This window comes from Aquarana catesbeiana, linkage group LG04 (assembly GCF_042186555.1).
Source record: "Aquarana catesbeiana isolate 2022-GZ linkage group LG04, ASM4218655v1, whole genome shotgun sequence".
In the NCBI taxonomy this organism is placed as follows: domain Eukaryota; kingdom Metazoa; phylum Chordata; class Amphibia; order Anura; family Ranidae; genus Aquarana; species Aquarana catesbeiana.
In genome coordinates, this window is record NC_133327.1 from 301,787,213 (window position 1) to 301,807,055 (window position 19,843).

The following is a 19,843-nucleotide window of genomic DNA, read 5'->3' on the forward strand; positions in this document are numbered from 1 at the left end:
TTAGTAGCTGCAGATAATATATATTACATTATTTTAATAAATATGTGTGTTTATTGATTTTTTTATTTTTATAGTCTTCTTGGAATTCAGATTTGAGGAATAAAGTTAAGCAGTTTATAAGTGTGGATATGTCAAATTTCTGTTTTATGAGTTTATTCCTATGATATCACACTGATACTACCTTTATTATAATGTAAAACATCTTTGCTGAAGGGTCAGGAATTAAAATCAAAGCCTGTATGTCTGCTTGTGTCATTTTCAGTTGATGGTCTCTGGCAGGAATGGAGCGCTTGGAGCCAGTGTTCAGTGACATGTTCCAATGGTACACAGAAAAGACAAAGAGAATGCTCGCCAGCATCCCATGGTGGCTCTGACTGCAAAGGACCTTATAGTGAAACAAGAGAATGTCATAATCAGGAGTGCACGGGTAAATATTTAGACTCAACTCAATTAACCATACAACTTTGGAAAAACACTATAAAGTAAAATAAATTATCTAATCTAGGTTTTATAGATGTATAGAGAATAATATTGCAGAAATACATCACTTTTATGGTTGGTAATACTGCAAGGTATTGTGTTTTTATAGCTACAATGGTATCATTCATTTTATTTTGATACAACTGTAAATGTGTAATATTAGGAGAGCACCCAAAGAAATCTGTGATAATGGGAAAGTGTATCAATAAATATTTTCATTTGGCACAAAACTGAATAATCTTTTTATAATTATAGTATATTATTAAATGACGCCTCTTCAAGTTTATTATACAGTGGCAAGCTATTATAATTGTGAGACTGAATATTTTCATTTACATGAACAACATGCTTGCATTATGGTGTTGTTATATTTTTCTGTACATAATTATTAGGTATATAACCCCATTTTGAAGGTCATAATATTGGTAATTAATTATAATCTTGGTCACAGTTTTCTTTCACACAGGAGACTTTAAATTGGCCCAGACAATAATAAAATTATTGCACATTTGTGAGTGATGTTACCATTATATTTGACCTTTGTGTGACCTATCAGACAATAAATAATTACAACATGTGTATTTTCCCTTCTTATATTTACTAGGCTTATTAAAAGTCAGCTAGGTTGGGCTCTAGAGATTTGTTTTTGCTAATAATTAGTAAAATCCCCTCAAATGTTGTTCCCCTTTGGCCACCAGTAGCTGCTGGCGTTGTTCAAATTAGCCCATGAATTTCTTAGCAATGTACTCCTTTGTCAAAGGTCATAGAGCATACTCTTGATAACATTAAAGTTTCTAGAATGGTAAACTGAGATGTGCATTGTTTTACATAACTTAGAGTTTAGCTGTTTAAATTATACAAGTCAAACAATGTTTTTTCCATCAGTAAGTAATGTGGGATGCATGAATAAAAATATTGTAAAGTGAATTGAAATTTGCCTGAAGCAGATTCTTAGATTGGACACAGTTTACATTTAACTACATTGTTATTAAACCATCAAAACTAGGAAGCAGGATCATTGCTGTAGATCCTGTAGACAAGAAATATTCTTGTTTCAAGAAAATATTTCAGTTGGTAATTTGGGGAGGTGTCTATCATGCACATGGACAGGGAAAACTCCATTCCATGTTTTATGCAATAAATGGCTTTGCCAACCCAAATATCTAGTAAACACAGCAGTGACAAAACATGGGGGGGAGGGAGACTAGACAAGTTACCCTGCACAAGGATAGAGAGAAACAATAACCAGACCTTATTATAGTTAGCCGTTTCACAGAGGCAAATTGCTAGAGTTTATTCATGCCACACAATTTGTTATAGACACCAAACATCTCCTATGGGTTTTATAACCTACTTTCAGTTTAGAAAATTTAGAATGTTTAGAAAGAATCAGAGCAGTAATATAAATGATCTTCAGTTTTCATTAGGGGTTCCATATATTGTTTAAATGTGAATATTTTCCAAAAACGAACTATTGCCAATTGTGTTACCATTTTCAATACAGCTAATGGTCAGTGGAATCAGTGGGGACCGTGGAGTGGTTGTTCAAGATCATGTGATGGTGGCTGGGAAAAAAGAACTCGAAACTGCCAGGGAGTTTCCATTACTGGTCAGCAATGTGAAGGCTCCGGAGAAGATATTAGGAGGTGTAATGAACAGAGATGTCCTGGTGAGTATAACATAACTATACAATATGAATCTGGCCAAAATTGAAAATATAACATTAATATTTTATTTAGCAGGTAGTTAATGCATTAGCAAGGTAGGAAGAAATAAGATAAGGCAATGAGCTTGGTACCATTTTAGTATGAATTTGCTCCAAAGCTGATATTTCAATCTTTCTCAATTTTTTTCTGGTAGGCCTTTTACATGTTAACCACTTTGGTTCTCTTGGAGATTGTATTCATGAGATTTTTGCATTGGCTTTCTCAGGTCTGCAAAGCTGCCACAGCCATTAATAATTGCCTTTTCTCCCTCTGTCTGTTGCACTTATAGGTTATTTTCCATTATGGAAATCCAATAGAAATAATTAGAACACTTAAAGCAGTACCTCATATCCAACCATAGAGAAGCAACAAACAATTAAAGAGTGCTTACCACTGCAGATGCCAAACACTATATTAATCCAGAAGATAACCCACGCTTCAGAATTTACTTATAACTGAAATACTATTTTTAGGAGAACTGATCCTTAAAAAAGAGTATAAATAAACTAAATTATACTTTGTTTATAACAGTTTTGTATTCCTATACTTTTTGCTAGGGAAGGCATTCTGATATTTTGCATGATAAAAGGCGATTAATGTGTATGATGTTTGTTCAAAGTTTTATCAGAGTGGGCAAGCTTTGATCCCTTGCCAGGTTTTTGCTGTTGTGATAGATTTCTTCCACCTTTATCATGGCCATAATAGACTGGATAAGGTCCAATAATGTCATCAACTCTAGTGAGTTCTCAATATTCTTTTCCTTAAGAGAGCCCACTAGCATGCACAATGCACACAGATCCTATGTTAGAATTAAAATACAGACTTAGCCTGTATTGACTGAACTGTGGTTGTGAGAGATTCCTTGCATCGTGAACACTAGTAAATACTCAGTGGGGAATCAATCAGCAGTTACAAATCACTAGCTAATAACTACTAAAACACAGATTCTTTAAACAGTAAAGTTTTAATGTTTAATCATTTATCAAAACTACTAGACCCCAGACTATCACAGCCAGTATTTAAAGACTTAGCCGTGGCCTTGTTCTTATATTCAAGCTTGGATTTCTTCAAGAAATCCTTATAGCCTTATATCTCACAGTAGGAGGTCCATTACCCAATTTATTATGAATGTGTTGGGATATGGCTGTCCACAAGGTTCATAAATAACCCAACACATGAAAATAAATGTGTTGGTGAATGAAAGATTAAACTCCCAATGATAAGACAAGAGTTAATACATACTTAATCATCACTTTACCTTTTTGGAGAACAGACTGAAGAGAAGTGCTCACAAAAAAGCATAGTGCTTAGCTCATTTGATAGCTAATAATATGAACTAGAGCTAGCCATGTACATAGGTATCTGTTCAGAAACAGATGACTAGACTCTGAATGGTACATTCCTTACTGATATTCACTATTTAGTGTATGTGGGTTGCTAATTGTCTATTAGTTGCAAAGCAAAGCAATACTGCATAAACCTATGTTAAAGAGACCTTGTCACTAACTTCAAATATTTGCAGGTAAAAGCACTGGAAAAAGTAATTAAATGTTTACTTGCAGTGTTGTTTGCTCCAAATAAATTAGGTTTTATCCACTGGCAATGTGCCTCTGTACTTGTTAGCAAATGTTACTAGTCAATTTTCCAGCACAACCACCTCCTTCCATGCCTCAGCCTTCTCCTCTTCTAGGAGTGTCTAATAACTGTTTGTGTTGGTCCAACTACGCCACTCCCTCACCTCCCTATATAACCTTTCATGTATCAACTAAGGGAAAAGTAAAATGGGAAACCTATTGTGTGTCACACAATGGAGGCTTTTACTGGTAAATGCAATGCTTAAATATGTTAAAGGCATATCTATTATTATGGGAAGATGTTTGTTGAAGTGAATGGTCGGGCAACAGTATTTCTTTATCTCTATGTCATATGTTTTATCTTTTCAAATATATATATATATATATATATATATATATATATATATATATATATATATATATATATATATATATATTCTATTCTCTTTGGTTTGATACTTGTGGCATAAAGGGTTTCCTGCTTTTGTTGGTCTTAGGACATTGTCATATTATTTATCAGCCACAAAGTACAACAATATATTGCATCTTAAGTAGTACAAGAATGTGTTAAAAATGTAGGGATATTTAGGTTTACAGCACTGTATGTTGCATGAAACCAGCTGTAGACTGAAGCTTAATCCATTACTGCAGCTCAGGGGTTTATAAATGGTCACATAGGTAGTGTCATATGTCAAGGGAATGTGTGAGTTAATGTTACTTGTTTCTGACTTTGCTATTTTAGATTGAGGAAAAAAGATCTAAGACTCTAATTAATAACAATATAATTATATACTCTTATCTATGGTAGCCAGTACATTATTAGGTTTTATTGTCAAACTAATACAAAGATATCTGATTGGTTGTTATGAATTATTGAACTTTTTTCATTTAAATAAAGGTCACACCACAACTAAATCAACAACCCAAAAACAATATTGCAATCCAAATATTTGAAAACATGCATTGCTGTACTAAAAACATTTGCGTACTGTTCGTGATACTTTTTTTTTATTTTCACTAACATATAATTTTTCAGCACAAGCTTTTGGAGTATGTCCCCATCTTCGAGGTCCCAGCAGTACCTTCAAGAAGGGGACATACCCTGAAAGCTTGTCCTGAAAAAATTGTATGTTAGTGCAAATAAAAAAAAGTATCACGGACAGTACTCCATTGTTTCTGTCACACGTGCACTAATACGGCTACAATCACCTCAAGCATTGCTGTACTGAAAGCCCAAATGCATAGCAGTTTGACGTTTTTACCGATGTGTGTGTGTCTGTTAATATATTCCCTATCTCAGTGAAGGCAGAAAGGGATGGGTACTCTACCTAATGGGGACCATGATAGCAATAAATATAATCAACAGAAATGTTACCATTCCCTCACTCTACTAAAAGAAAGTGACTTTACAGATGCCTGTGCCCCTATTGGACGCATTTCCATTTGCTTTGTCTAAGTGACTACACTGAAAGTGAGGGGATCTCCCAAATGGGGGTCCCAGACAAGAGTGGAAAGCTGACTGGGACTTTTAACCTTTTTACTCTATTCAAAATTTAAAAAAAATGTTGTTGCTATTCAGCTTTAAAGTGTATATAAACCCAAGAAAGAAATGTCCTTAGATGGGGTGGCTGCATTAGTTCTTTTTCAGGATTTCCCTTATTTTTCACTTGCTAATCTTCACACTTACTGTCCGAGAATGACAACACTCGCTGTACTGTAGCTACTCTATTGTATCTGTAGAGGAGACACAAGGTCAAAATAAACCCCCTCTTTATCCCCATAACTGTACAGGACAGATAACACTGTCAACTGATAACAGAGAAGCAGAGGTACAGTACACAACCAGCTTACTGCATTTCTGTTAAGCTCAACAAGGTTTTTTTTGTACTTATTGAACAAATAAAATGAAACACTTTTAATGGTATATTTAACTTTTAAAAAAAGAAGCAAAAAACGTTTATTTTAAAGGTTTATGTAAAATGTATTTATTTCAACATTTAGTGCAGAATTATTTATTCTACGCACTGTACCAGTGGAGGCAAAATACAGTAGTACTGAACTTTACCATCGCATAGGGATTTGAAAGCATAATGCATTTCTACTATAGTGGAAGTCCAAATGTTGTCAACCTCCCTGTTTAATACTTTTTTCTAAGAATACTATTCCTACAAATATCTTTTACACATACTGTACATTTGATGGTCCATCAAATAAAAAAAATGTGGATAACAACAAAAAAGCAACACCTAGAAGTTTAGGATTTAACAAACTTTGGTTGCCATGATTAGTATATCAGCATTCCGATCTGCTAATCAATCTGTGGGGCTTTATGGGACAAAGGTTTGCCTGTTACCTGTTAACAATCTAACTTTGAGATCATGAGATTACAAGCAAATTGTAAAGTGTGTAAGGGAAATACTGTATGTACTCATGCATCTAAATCAGGGATGTTTGTTCATCTATAAAGTCTTTACTGTACATACACAGTCACTACAAGCTGAATACCACATAATCACAAGTGCATAGTAACTATTCTCGAGTCTTGAGTATATGACTTTAGGGTAAACAGTTAGTGAATGTGATTAGGTGACATAATGTCACTGGTACAAACTGGCCTTTCAGGTTGCAATATTTCCATTGAGATGTTTTTTGATTATATATTGTTTTTCCAAAATTACAGTTGGAAAATTACACCAGGGCACCCGTGAGAAAAGGAGACACCAAAGCATATTGAAATAAAAATAAAGTAGTTAGACTGGCACTTCTCTGATATTCTCTGATATTATTTTTTAATAAAATATGATGCAAAATAGTACATTATTCCTTTTCCAGTGAAGACAAGGGAATAAAGCTTTCACCATGTGATCATGCACATACTGTATATCTGCATCTACTGTATGTGTGGCCCAGCAGCATACTAACTGTAGGATGATATTCTACTGCCTGTTCTCAGTAAGATACAGTATCTGCAAACATTTACCCACTCAAATAGGGATCAGGGCCAAGAACAGTTTTGTTTACTTGTTTTCTGGCAGAGATAATGAATAAAATACAGTGCTACAGTCATTGTTATACCTAGGATAGATGACACCCAGGGCGTATTATTTTTATCATCCCCCATATTCCCCTATGTGTCTCAATTATTTTCAGTAGTAGTCACAAAATGAATACTAATAATAGGCAACAAAACTGGCACTACAAGACATGGGGATAATAATACCTAAAGGGTAACTCCTTTGTGGGAAAAAATCTAGCAAATAAAAAAATAATATTGCGACACACGCCAAATTGTAATTGAATGTTATTAAAATTACATTTCTTTTCAATCAGCAATGCTATAGTTTTCTGTAAAATGCAATGCAATATGGCTACCTGGAGGTGTTCTGTACACATAAGGTGTAAAATACATGCCCCATATATGCCATTTCCTGCTTGTGTGATTGGCTTACTGATTTTCCCAGAAGTCTGCACTAAGTTACAAATTTGATTTTGAGCATTTCCTATAACTAAAAATTGCATTTTTGGCTAGATACTCCCAAAGTGAAATCACGTCTAAAGGGATGCAGACCCTGCAGTTCTCCTCATTAGTGCAAGTGCAGCAGCTGATTGATAATTACAAAACCACTCCCATACAGACTCACTTTTCACATGGACACAGACAAACAAACGGCTGTTTCTTTAGAATAAGAAAAGCTGGGACTCTGCAGCAAAGTTTGTTAAAATCCTTGCAATGTACATAGATCACCTTGAGTGGAATGTTTTTTTTCTCAACAAAAGTAGAGTTACAGTTTAATACTACTATAATATATCATTATACGTAACATGGTATTTTGGGCTAAATGTAATGGCAGAAAAAAGACCAAGTGGTTCATTGAGTCTGCGCCGATTTTTTTTACAAGTTTGTTTTTTTGTTAACTTTTTTTTTCTGAGTATAGAGCTATGTTTGTCCCAAGCGTATTTAAATCCATTTACTGATGACTGACTCACTACCTCTGCTGGAAGTCTATTTCAAGAATCAAATGCTTTGAGGTCACATTCCTGAGTTCTTGAAATTGAAAATACTGCCCTCCTGAAGCTTACTCGTCCCCTTGATGTATTTAAAAGTTTCAGTCATGTCTCCTTGTTCCCTTTCTCCAGACTGTACATATTAAGTTCCTGAAGTCTCTCCTGATATGTTTATCCCTCAGACCTTTTACCATTTTTGTTACCCATCTTTGTACTAATTCTATCTTATCTATATATTTTTGTAAGTAAGGTCTCCAGAACTGGGCACCATATTTCTAATGAGGTCTAAATACAGATCTATATGGAGGAATCAGTACCTTATTTTTCCTGCTGGTTCCCCCTCTAGGGATGAATCTTATAATTCTATAGAATTGTGTGTAAAGGCTTGTATTCATGGCATTGTCATAAAAAGTGTTTGGGGACCTGGGTCCTGCCCCAGGGGACATGGATCAATGCATAAAAAAGTTTTAAAAACTGCTGTTTTTTCGGGAGCAGTGATTTTAATAATGCTTAAAGTGAAACAATAAAAGTGTAATATCCCTTTAAATTTTGTACCTGGGGGGTGTCTATAGTATGCCTGTAAAGGGGCACATGTTTCCTGTGTTTAGACAAGTCTGACAGCAAAATTACATTTCAAAGGAAAAAAAGTCATTTAAAACTACTCGCGGCTATTAATGCATTGCCGGTCCGACAATACACATAGAAGTTCATTAATAAAAACGGCATGGGAATTCCCCACAGCGGAACTCCGTACCAAAATTTTTTTTAAAAATGACATGGGGGTCCCCCTAAATTCCATACCAGGCCCTTCAGGTCTGTTATGGATATTAAGGGGAACCCCGGCCAAAATTTAAAAAAAAAATGGCTTGGGGTCCCCCTCAAAATCTATACCAGACCCTTCAGGTCTGGTATGGATTTTAAGGGGAACCCCACGCCAGAATAAAAAAAAGGCGTGGGGTCCCCCTAAAAATCCATACCAGACCCTTATCCGAGCACACAACCTGGCAGGCCGCAGGAAAAGAGGGGGGATGAGAGAGCGCCCCCCTCCTGAACCGTACCAGGCCACATGCCCTCCACATTGGGAGGGTACTTTGGGGTAGCCCCCCAAAACACCTTGTCCCCACATTGATGAGGACAAGGGCCTCATCCCCACAACCCTGGCCGGTGGTTGTGGGGGTCTGCCGGGGGGGCTTATCGGAATCTGGAAGCCCCCTTTAACAAGCCCCCCAGATCCCGGCCCTCCCCCTGTGTGAAATGGTAAGGGGGTACAAAAGTACCCCTACCATTTCACTAAAAAACTGTCAAAAATGTTAAAAATGCCAAGAGACAGTTTTTGACAATTCCTTTATTTAAATGCTTCTTCTTTCTTCTTTCTTCTTTCTTCTATCTTCTATCCTCCTTCGGTTTCTTCCTACATCTTCTTCTTCTTCTGGTTCTTCTGGTCTTCCTCCGGTGTTCTTTGAGATCACCAGTGTCTCAGGGAATGCCACAGGGAAGTCCCGTCAGGTCCCTGTGCGTCAGATGGGGGCGGGGTCACCGGGTGGCCCCGCCCCCGTTATTTAAGAACCGTCAGAAGAGGAGAAGTGTCACACAGCGGGAGCCTCCCTCCATGCCATCATGGATGTGGAGCCCAAAAAGAAGATGAAGACAAGAAGATGAAGAGAAGAAGATAAAGAGAAGAAGATGAAGAGAAGAAGATGAAGAGAAGAGCGGGAGCCTCCCTCCATGCCATCATGGATGCAGAGCAGCCCGAGGAGAAGAAGGGAAGAAGACGCAGACGCCGTGGAGGAAGATGCCGGATGAGAACACCGGAGGAAGAACCAGAAGAACCAGAAGAAGAAGAAGATGGAGGAAGAAACTGAAGGAAGATAGAAGATAGAAGACAGAAGAAAGAAGAAGCATTTAAATAAAGGAATTGTCAAAAACTGTCTCTTGTCATTTTTAACATTTTTGACAGTTTTTTAGTGAAATGGTAGGTTACCATTTCACACAGGGGGGAGGGCCGGGATCTGGGGGTCCCCTTGTTAAAGGGGGCTTCCAGATTCTGATAAGCCCCCCACCAGCAGACCCCCACAACCACCAGCCAGGGTTGTGGGGATGAGGCCCTTGTCTTCATCAACATGTGGACAAGGTGTTTTGGGGGCCTACCCCAAAGCACCCTCCCAATGTTGAGGGCATGTGGCCTGGTACGGTTCAAGAGGGGGGCCACTGTCTCGTCCCCCCTCTTTTCCTGTGGCCTGCCAGGTTGCGTGCTCAGATAAGGGTTTGGTATGGATTTTTGGGGGGACCCCACGCCGTTTTTTTTTTCTATTTTGGCGCGGGGTTCCCCTTAAAATCCATACCAGACCTGAAGGGCCTGGTATGGAATTTAGGGGGACCCCCACATCATTTTTTTTAAAGTTTGGTTCGGGGGTTCCCCTGTGGGGAATTCCCATGCCGTTTTTAATCAATGAACTTTTATGTGTATTGTCGGACCGGCAATTCATTAATAGCCGCGAGTAGTTTAAATGACTTTTTTTCCTTTGAAATGTCATTTTGCTGTCAGACTGTTCTAAACACAGGAAACATGCGCCCCTTTACAGGCATACTATAGACACCCCCCAGCTATGAAATTTAAAGGGATATTACACTTTTATTGTTTCACTTTAAGCATTATTAAAATCACTGCTCCCAAAAAAATGGCCGTTTTTAAAACTTTTTTTTGCATTGAGCCATGTCCCCTGGGGCAGGGCCCAGGTCCCCAAACACTTTTTATGACAATACCCTGAATATAAGCCTTTAAAATTAGCACTTTTGATTTCTCCCATAGACTTTTAAAGGGTTTTCCGCGGCATTCGAATTTGCCGCGAACACCCCAAATTGTGCGAACTTGCGCACAGCTGATGTTCAAGTCCAACATGAGTTCACACTCGGCACTCACACTCGGGTGGCATGGGAGGCCATTTTCAGGGGCTATTTTCAGCATTAAAACTCCTGAAAACTGCCTCATTGTGAAAGTGCTCTTACACAGTTCCAGAGTGCTCTCGCAGAGTACATAACTTGAAAACAAATGTGCACATGTTGATTTTCTGTTGTAGAAAAATGTCCTTGTTTTGGAAAATCTATGTAATCCACAGGTAATTATACTGATCATGAACAATTCTTTGTGGCTCTCAATCTTCCATTCAGCATCCCAAACTGCCAGTAAGAGTTTCACAGCTAAGTGTTCTTTCTGGAGCTCTCAAATGTAAGCTAAGAAGACATTAACTACCATCTGGCACAGGAAACATGTTGGAGTGCTACTAATTTACTATAGTATGGTCAGAAAGAGATTAAAGTATAGTTAATATATAATTGAACCCTATAGTTAAATTTCTCCTGGTAAAAAAGTTTGACAATCACTAATAATCACAAATCCATTTTTAATCCCTTTTTCAAATATCTATTTAAACCTATTTGTGGCCTCTGTAACCTACTCAAACAAGTACATTTAAAACCACCATACAACATTAAAAACTCCATCTTTTATTATCTCTGTACTAAAATAGTCCTTATCTTTATAGTGGAGACTAGCTTGGGGAACTGTCTCTACCCCCCAATTTTATTAAATTCCATATTATAAATCATCACGGCTATAATTATCTCTTTACCGAGATAGTCCTTATCTTTATAGTGGAGACTAGCTTGAGGAACTGTCTCTACCCCCCAATTTATATTCCATATTATAAATCATCACGGCTATAATTTGTCAAACGTCAACTTAAATATTGAGGATGTTGCACAACTGCATCGAAGGAAACATTCAATCTATTCAAAGTCCATTAATCGTTTCCCGACCAACCGCTGCAGTTATACTGTGGTAGGTTGGCTCCCCTGCGTGAGCCGTCATAGCTATACGTCGGCTCGTGGGGTCAGGATAGCGCGCACGCGCTGCTAAACAGTGGGGCTGCCGGTGCTCGTAGCCAACGTTCATGATGACTGCCGGCCACGAGCGATCGTGACTAGGAGAGACAGAACAGGGACGTGTGTGTTTAAACACACACGTCCCTGTTCTGTTCTGACAGGAGTCACAGATCGTGTGTTCCTCTTAGCTCCTATCCGTCACTTCCTCCAGTCAGTCCCCTCGCCCTTCAGTTAGAATCACCTCCCAGGGAATACAGTTAACCACTCGAGCGCCCCCTAGTGTTAACCCCATCACTGCCAGTGACATTTTTACAGTAATCAATGCAATTTTATAGCATTGATCGCTGTATTAATGCCAATGGTCCCAAAAATGTGTCAAAATTGTCCGATGTGTCTGCCATAATGTTGCAGTCACGATAAAAATCGCAGATCGCCGCCATTACTAGTAAAAAAAAATAATAATAAAAATGCTATAAATCTATCCCCTATTTTGTAGACGCTATAACTTTTGCGCAAACCAATCAATATACGCTTATTATGATTTTTTTTTTTTACCAAAAATATGTAGAAGAATTCATATCGGCCTAAACTGAGGAAAAAAAACATTTTTATATATTTTTGGGGGATATTTATTATAGCAAAATGTAAAAAAATAACGCGTTTTTTTCAAAATTGTCGCTTTATTTTTGTTTATAGCGCAAAAAATAAAAACCGCAGAGGCGATCAAATACCACCAAAAGAAAGCTATATTTATGGGGAAAAAAAGGATGTCAATTTTGTTTGGGTACAATGTCGCACGACCGTGCAATTGTCAGTTAAAGCAACACAGTGACGATTTGCAAAAAGTGCTCTGGTCAGGAAGGGGGTAAATTCTTCCGGGGCTGAAGTGATTATTGATGCAAAATAATAGTTCAGCAAACAGATCCCTTCAAAAGCATATTCAATGTTGCTGCTTATAGAAAGTAAAGTGCAAATGTACAACGCTTTTCTGAATAAGATCCGATATACATCTGAACATTAGAGTTGCTTTTGCCACCATAAAGCAACAAGTACAAAACCTGAGCCTTTTTTAATGTAAGGATGGGATATAATAAAAGATGGACTTTTTAATGTGATATGTAGGTACTTGTTTGGTACTGGTTGGAGGTAATACTGGTAGAAGGATATTTTGTTTGTGCGCTAGCTAGTAGCTGCAAGTTAAGCAGTAAGTTTGTGACTTGTTAATTGAAAAATACCTACTTTGTTCTTTTCCTTTAATAATTCAATGATATTTTTTTTTACTCCTACATAACGTACGTTAATTCGTGAAAACCTCTTTTGTGGTATCTAAGTCAGATAATCTTTCATAACCAGTATCATACTTCCCATTTTGCAATCAGTCAAGCATTTAGAAAAACGTGTCATCTGTAAGTAAGAGTTGAAGTATAAAGTCACCCAAAGAAATGGAATTTCAGTGTAACTTCATACAACAGCGAAAAAGTCAGGGTTGGTAACAAAAGCGTAATTTCAATTTGAGAACTAATCAGATGTGCATGCTAGTGCTTAAACGCATTTTCATTTTTAAGAATATTCTTGCTAGAAGCAGTTCACAAATATGCTAAGAAGTGGCACTATTTGTAATTCAGTTAATAAGGATAATAATAGTGTACAATATGTATTGTTTTGAAAACGTTATTTAAAGTCAGAAATCATATTTCGCCATTGTGCATGTAAACTGTTTTAAACATGAACATATATTAATTCACAAGTTGATTTGTAATATCTGATTTATCAAACCATTATTGTTGTAAATGGGCCCATTCATTTTTTATGGGTCCTTAATGAAAATTAATGCACCAAAAATGTGCCTGGATCTTTTCTTCCAAATGCATGAAAACCCAATGTATGTGGTTTTACATTTATGAATTGTGGTGAGTTAAAGTCTCGCATAGGTTATTCACTGTGTGCATGTGCATTGGAGGACCTTTATAAACTAATATGATCACCCCAAAACACAGATACATCATGTATCCCAATCATGGTTATGCACATTACAATGCACTTGAATGTGTATGGCAATGCGCACATAGGTGTAAAACTGACCTTAAAATTATTCAGGCACTCTTTGAGGGCCCATAGCTAATGAATGGGCACAAGTACAACAACACAAATAGTTGTAAAAAGGTCCTTAACCTTGTAATTAACTCCATCCCTATTAATTTGTCCTTTACAGAGATCTAGTTTAACTGACCATTATACTAACCTTGGTTAAATGACCTCCCCCATGATAAATTAAATGATTGTAAGGAGGATGCCCAGTCAGATTGTTCATAAAGGGGATGTTCAATCAAATTGTAACATTCTCTCAGGGGCATTTGTTTGAAACTAAGCTCTTGAGTGGGAATGGTGTAAGCGGTGGGTTGTCACACAATGCATCATAGGTATCAGCAGCTCTGTTCCCCACAATCATCTAATTCTCAAATGAAACTACCTGAACATAAGGCTGCTGTTGCTGGTTTCAATATGTTCTCAGTCACTGACCGGCAAAAAGTAAACAGATTAAAAAGACCAAACTCCTGATCTGCATGCTTTTTCCAGGTCGTTACTTTAGAAAGTATTGAAGCAGCTGTATCAGCACTGGAGTTTTAGTTGCAGAGGTCAGCATTAGCAGCCTCCTTATTTTCTCGGTACAAGTTTCCTTTAAACAGGGGGAAGTCAAAGTGTGTTTCAACAATGTAAGTAACAATTGTGACTTCCTAAACTGAATACATATACAGTAAGAATGAAAGAGTTTTTATGGAATGTGGCTTGTGTTAGTTTTTCAGAATTAATTATTTTCCATTTATTTATTTGTTAATCATCCATAGTAAGCTTCATCTCAGAGATTGTCCACTGAGTAGGGTCATTTTAGTCCATGCAATTGTGCAAGTGGTACACAAGCAACATAAGCATCATTTTGCCTGTTAGGGGGGTGAACACTGCCCACTCTCTTTGGCCGCATAAGCTCATTTTAGTAAACTATCCTCAGAAAGAAACAGATGAATAGAAGGAAGGAGATAGATAGATAGATAGATAGATAGATAGATAGATAGATAGATAGATAGATAGATAGATAGATAGATAGATAGATAGATAGATACTGTAGATAGGCTGATGGATGTACATGAAACTATGCAGGCTGGGGTACGTGAAGCAAGTATGTTGATTTTAACACCTGCTATTTAGAACAATGCACATTTTTAATACCATGGTATTAGCCGCACTTGATTCATTTGTGGTTTCTTGCCCAGATAAAATACAGCAAGGACATATTTATCTAATCTAAAAAGCAAACATGCAGGGCTTCCATTTTCAGATTTTATTTTAAACATCTGCATGTGAAAAATAAGAGTGAAAAAAAAAGCAAGACAGAAGCAGACCACAATCTTGTTTTCAAAGGTTGCCACCTGCTGTTAATAGAACATTTTACAAACGCAACCATGAAAGCAATATTATAATGCTGCTTTACGACGCTAGATTTGTTAGCTAAATAGCACCTAAAATGCTGTGTACATTAGTATTACATTCACACAGTGAGCATTATACATTCTGTGCAACTGCAATTTCCAGGCGTGCATAAATATTATGGAGTGTTTCAGCAAAAAACTGCACATTATTAAATGGTTCATAGACATTTATCTTGATTCGTTGCACTGTCATCATTAAATCTGAATGTGGAACAGTGTTAAGAACACTGTAGCAGTATTGTCAAGTTGTAAATGTAATATATCGTTTGTGTGAATAATTCACCTGGAATGTATTGTATTGTGCTTGGCAATGTACTTTCCGTTAGGCAGCCTGCTCACTGCAAGAGCTCTTATAGCAATAGGGTATTCCTACTGCTGTCTGCAATGCTTGTCTTGTGTTATAACATGAAGTACCCCTCCTTGCTAGTGAATAAATTACATTTGTGATGTGGGAGGTTATGGTAGTTTATAAATGCTGAGCAATTGAAAATGTCAGAAAGTTATGGATTCCACCCCGGTGACAGCAGGTTATGACCTGAGTTCTTTTGAGATTTCACAATTTAAGAGCAGTTTTCTGCATCATTGTTTGTTCTGATACAATGTGTCTGGTACTGTCTCTAAGGTCTCCTGACTTCTCCGCTATACTGGGTTGTCACTAAAGTGTTCACCACCCTATTTGACTCTACAAATCATAGTTCTTCTGCAGAAAAGCCTTATTCAACTCTGTGAACTAGTTTATAGCTTCACAGTATAATGATTTCATGTGTATACTGCAGCATTTGTTTATTAGCAAATATTTCTAATTTGTATAAAAACAAAATATGTAGATATAAATAAATGCTGCCAAATATTTACACATATAGTTGATCCTCTAACAATTTATTGTAATTGATATTATTATACACATATTTACATTTTTGGAGAATGTTTCTGCATAATAAGGGTAGCACAGTGGTGTAGTGGTTAGCACTTTTTTCACCTAGCAGCAAAAAGGGTCACTGGTTCAAATCCTGACCATGACACCATCTGCCTGGAGTTTGCATGTTGTTTCTGTGCCTGCATGGGTTTCCTCCAGGTACTCCGGTTTCCTCCTACACTCTAAAGACATGCTGATATCTTAATCAGATCCTGTCTAAAATTGGCCCTAGTATATGTATGAATGTGTGTTAGGGATCTTAGGTTGTAAGCTCCTTGAGGGTAGGGACTGATGTGGATGTACAATGTATATGTAAAGCACTGCGTAAATTGACGGTGCTATATAAGTACCTGAAATAAAAATAAATAGGTTAAGCAAGGAGCTACAGGCAGTCCCCGGGTTACGAACACAATAAAGACTATAGGTTTGTTCGTAAGTCGAAGTTGTTTGTAAGTCGCAACACTGCATTTGTAAGTGTAACCTCTGGTCGGAACACTGCATTTGTAAGTGTAACTGCCGCCTGTGCATGGATGTGGGATGTTTCAGGCACTTGTTATGTTATCTGGGGTGTAGTACGGCAGTATGGGATGTGTTCGGAAGTGCTCGAAAGTGCTCGAAAAGGTATCCAGGACCCGCGTGGAGCACAAGTGGCCGGCATTTGAGGCCGTTCATAAGTAGGAGTCGTTTGTAACTCAGGTGTTCGGTGATGGTGGAGTCATCGCCCAGACGGAGTTCTACAGGCGTCTCCAGAATGGCAGCTTGGACTTGCCACCTCCAGAGGACAATGTGGAAGGACTCCCATTCGTCTTCGTTGCTGATGAAGCGTTTGCGCTGGGGGACCATCTTATGCGGCCATTCCCTATGAGGACCCTCACCCCGGAACAGAGGGTTTTTAATTACTGGCTGGCCAGAGCCAAAAGAGTGGTGGAGAACACATTTGGAATCCTGGCCAGCCGGTTCCGCCTATTTCTGACACCCATCCATATGGCGGAGTATAAACTTAATCATATAATCCTGGCGTGCTGTATTCTCCATAACTTTTTACGCAAACATTCGGCCAACTATGCTGGCTCAGTTGGGCCTGAGGCCGGAATGATCCATGAAACAACACTGATGGCTCTTGAAAGTGGCCGTCCTGGCTTGCCCTCCCTGAGTGCCCGTGATGTCCGGTTACGATACCTGGAGTTCTTTGAGGGTAGGGGGGCCATCAATATGCCAGCAAATTTGTGAAGCCTTTATCAAATAAAAAATCAAAAAAAGAAAATCTTTGTGGACATTTACTGCTTGTGTTTGTTTTAGCTGACCCTGACAGAAATGTGTTGAGTCCAGAAAATGGCGTGATTGGGTAACCTTATACAAAGCACTGTTGGGTGTTAGTTACTAAAGGCAAAGACACTTTGCACTACAAGTGCACTGAAACTGCACTTGTAGTGCAAAGAGGATTTGCCCTTAGGAAATAATCAAAATAAAAGGAGATTGGGGATAGGACCCAAGGTGTCCTTACCTTCAGTGAAGGAAAAGGAACAAACTGCGGTTTAACCTGATATAACTTTATTAGAACAATTAGTAGAAAAACATTTTAATCATTGAAAGGAAAGCATAAACAATAAGAGATTGCATAAGGTAAAAACTGACAACGTTGTCACTTAAAAACGCATGCCCATGAGCTCAGCCATATCCAAGTCATCCACACGTGTCAATCATCTCAAGTCATTAAGTGTGACTTAATATATAATGCTTACATATGTTTAGGCGAGGTGAGTTCCGGGAAACCTTGGTAGCACAAGTCGGTACCCGTATTGTGCTTAACCATGGACCTCCAGACTCCCTATATGCCTATAGAGTTGCTGCATTGAGTCTTTACAATGTTAAAGAAAGCTTTAGTTATCTCAGACAAATAAATGCAATTCTGGCTAGAAAGTATTCCTGATAGTTAGTGAACAGGACAGGTTTGATTTCTGGATGTAGCACTATCAATCATAGAGATAATATATATATAATAAAAATAAAAAAAAAAATAAAAAAATGCAGCACGCTGTGATGCAGGCATGCGACTTGAGTCCAGGAGAAACAATAGATCCACAACAAGCTTGTTAGTCATTCAGCACCATGTTTCCATGAAACATTAAAGATAGCACCGCATATGGATTGGATCGGAAAATATAGTCAGCTGAGTCAAAATACAGAGCCTCCAAAGAGAGAAAAAAAAAAAAAAAATTAAATTCTCTTTCCCTTTCCTTCTTCCCTTTCTATTCTTTAAATGTTCAGGCTGTGATTGCTTGCTGGATATACCAGTTGAAAAGAGACTCACTGTTTAGATGATATTAGATTGGTGCTCAATAGCAGCGACAAGGTGGTGAATCCAGAGTCCTTTGCAGGGGTCCACAGGTGTGCAGGATGCAAATCTCTGTATTCCTAGTCCTGGTGACACGCACAGGATGTTATCCACTCAAAACCAGCATGGGGCCGCCTGGCCATTTACTTCCAGTTTTCAGTTGTTTGTGGATTTCCAGTTTGCGGAGATAGGATGAGGGCTAAGGAGTGATGAAAAGCCCAAGTTGGCTATCAGCAGAGGGCATGCGTAGGCACACACACCGACATGTTTCACCCACTTGTGACGTGGGTTTCTTCAGGGTGAAGTGTTTGCATGAACAGAATCCTTTTATAGGCAGAGTGACACTCAGTGAATTACTTCCTGTTACATCACTTCCTGCCTAGACATGGTCATGTTAACCCCATAGGGGAATTCAGACTGCTGTAAGGAAAAAGTGTTTTTACACAGCTGCCATCTTGTGGCAGTATATGACTATTGCAGTTCATAGTATAATCATTGATGTAAAAGGTAAAATCGCCATTCACAAGTTGACATTTTATGCTTTTAATCACATCTATTAAATTCAATAGTAGTTATATTAAGATATGAATGTAAAGCTAAATACAGATAGATACATTTATACAGACTGAGGCTTATTATGATATTTTGACAATCGATCAATTCAGTGGAGATCAACTTATGGAGTCAGGAATACCTGTAAATTCAGCTCAGTGTTTAATCCATTTGGCGCGAGCGTCCCCAGCCGAAAAATCCACTCCTTTTCTTTTTGAAGTAGTATCAGGTCGAAGTCACCTCTTCTTACTGGAAGTTTTAGAGCATAGAACCCCTTAATTTTGAGTCCGTTTGTTTCCCTATTATGATATTTTGAAAAGTGTTCTCCTATGGGGGTATCATCATCTGGGGATCGAATGCTTGAGAGGTGTTCCCCTATACGGACCTTTAAAGGACGCTTTGTTTTGCCTATATACAATTTATGACAGGAACATTCCAGCATATACAGTACTCGTGTAGTATTGCAGTTAATGAAATGTTTAATTTGATACACCTTTCTTCCTGTTGCATCTGTAAATGAGTCAGATCTATCTACAAATCTGCAAATATGGCATTTTCCACAAGCATACATCCCTCGCAATGGAGGCAGGTCCGTGAGCCAATTGCGTGGATTGGGTCTGGTATATTCAGATCTGACGAGTTCATCAGTCAGATTTTTGGCTCTTCTTGCTACCATGAAGGGTTTAGGGCCAACTATAGAATCCATCTGGGGAGCTCGAGTCAGTACGTGCCAATGTTTAGTCAAGATCGTTCGCACATCTTCCCACTGTGTACCAAACGTGGTGATGATTTTCACTTGATCAGAAAGGCTCTTGTTGGCATCTTGGTCATTCTTTGGTATTAGCAGTTCTTTCCGGTCAATTGCAGATGCTCGTTTTCTTGAGTTCTTTAAAGATCTATGCGGGTAA

The 19,843-nt window shown here is 38.0% G+C and overlaps 1 protein-coding gene across 4 annotated transcripts in view; it reads left to right on the forward strand.

The window, feature by feature from the left end:
- Positions 1 to 19,843, forward strand: part of ADGRB3 (adhesion G protein-coupled receptor B3) — a 1,384,867-nt gene that overhangs the window by 661,465 nt on the left and 703,559 nt on the right. For all 4 annotated transcript variants that reach the window (XM_073626736.1, XM_073626734.1, XM_073626737.1 and 1 more), the window contains 2 exons: positions 263 to 427; positions 1,985 to 2,149. In XM_073626736.1, coding sequence (XP_073482837.1) covers positions 263 to 427; positions 1,985 to 2,149 — 330 coding nt within the window. The remainder of the gene's footprint in view (positions 1 to 262; positions 428 to 1,984; positions 2,150 to 19,843) is intronic.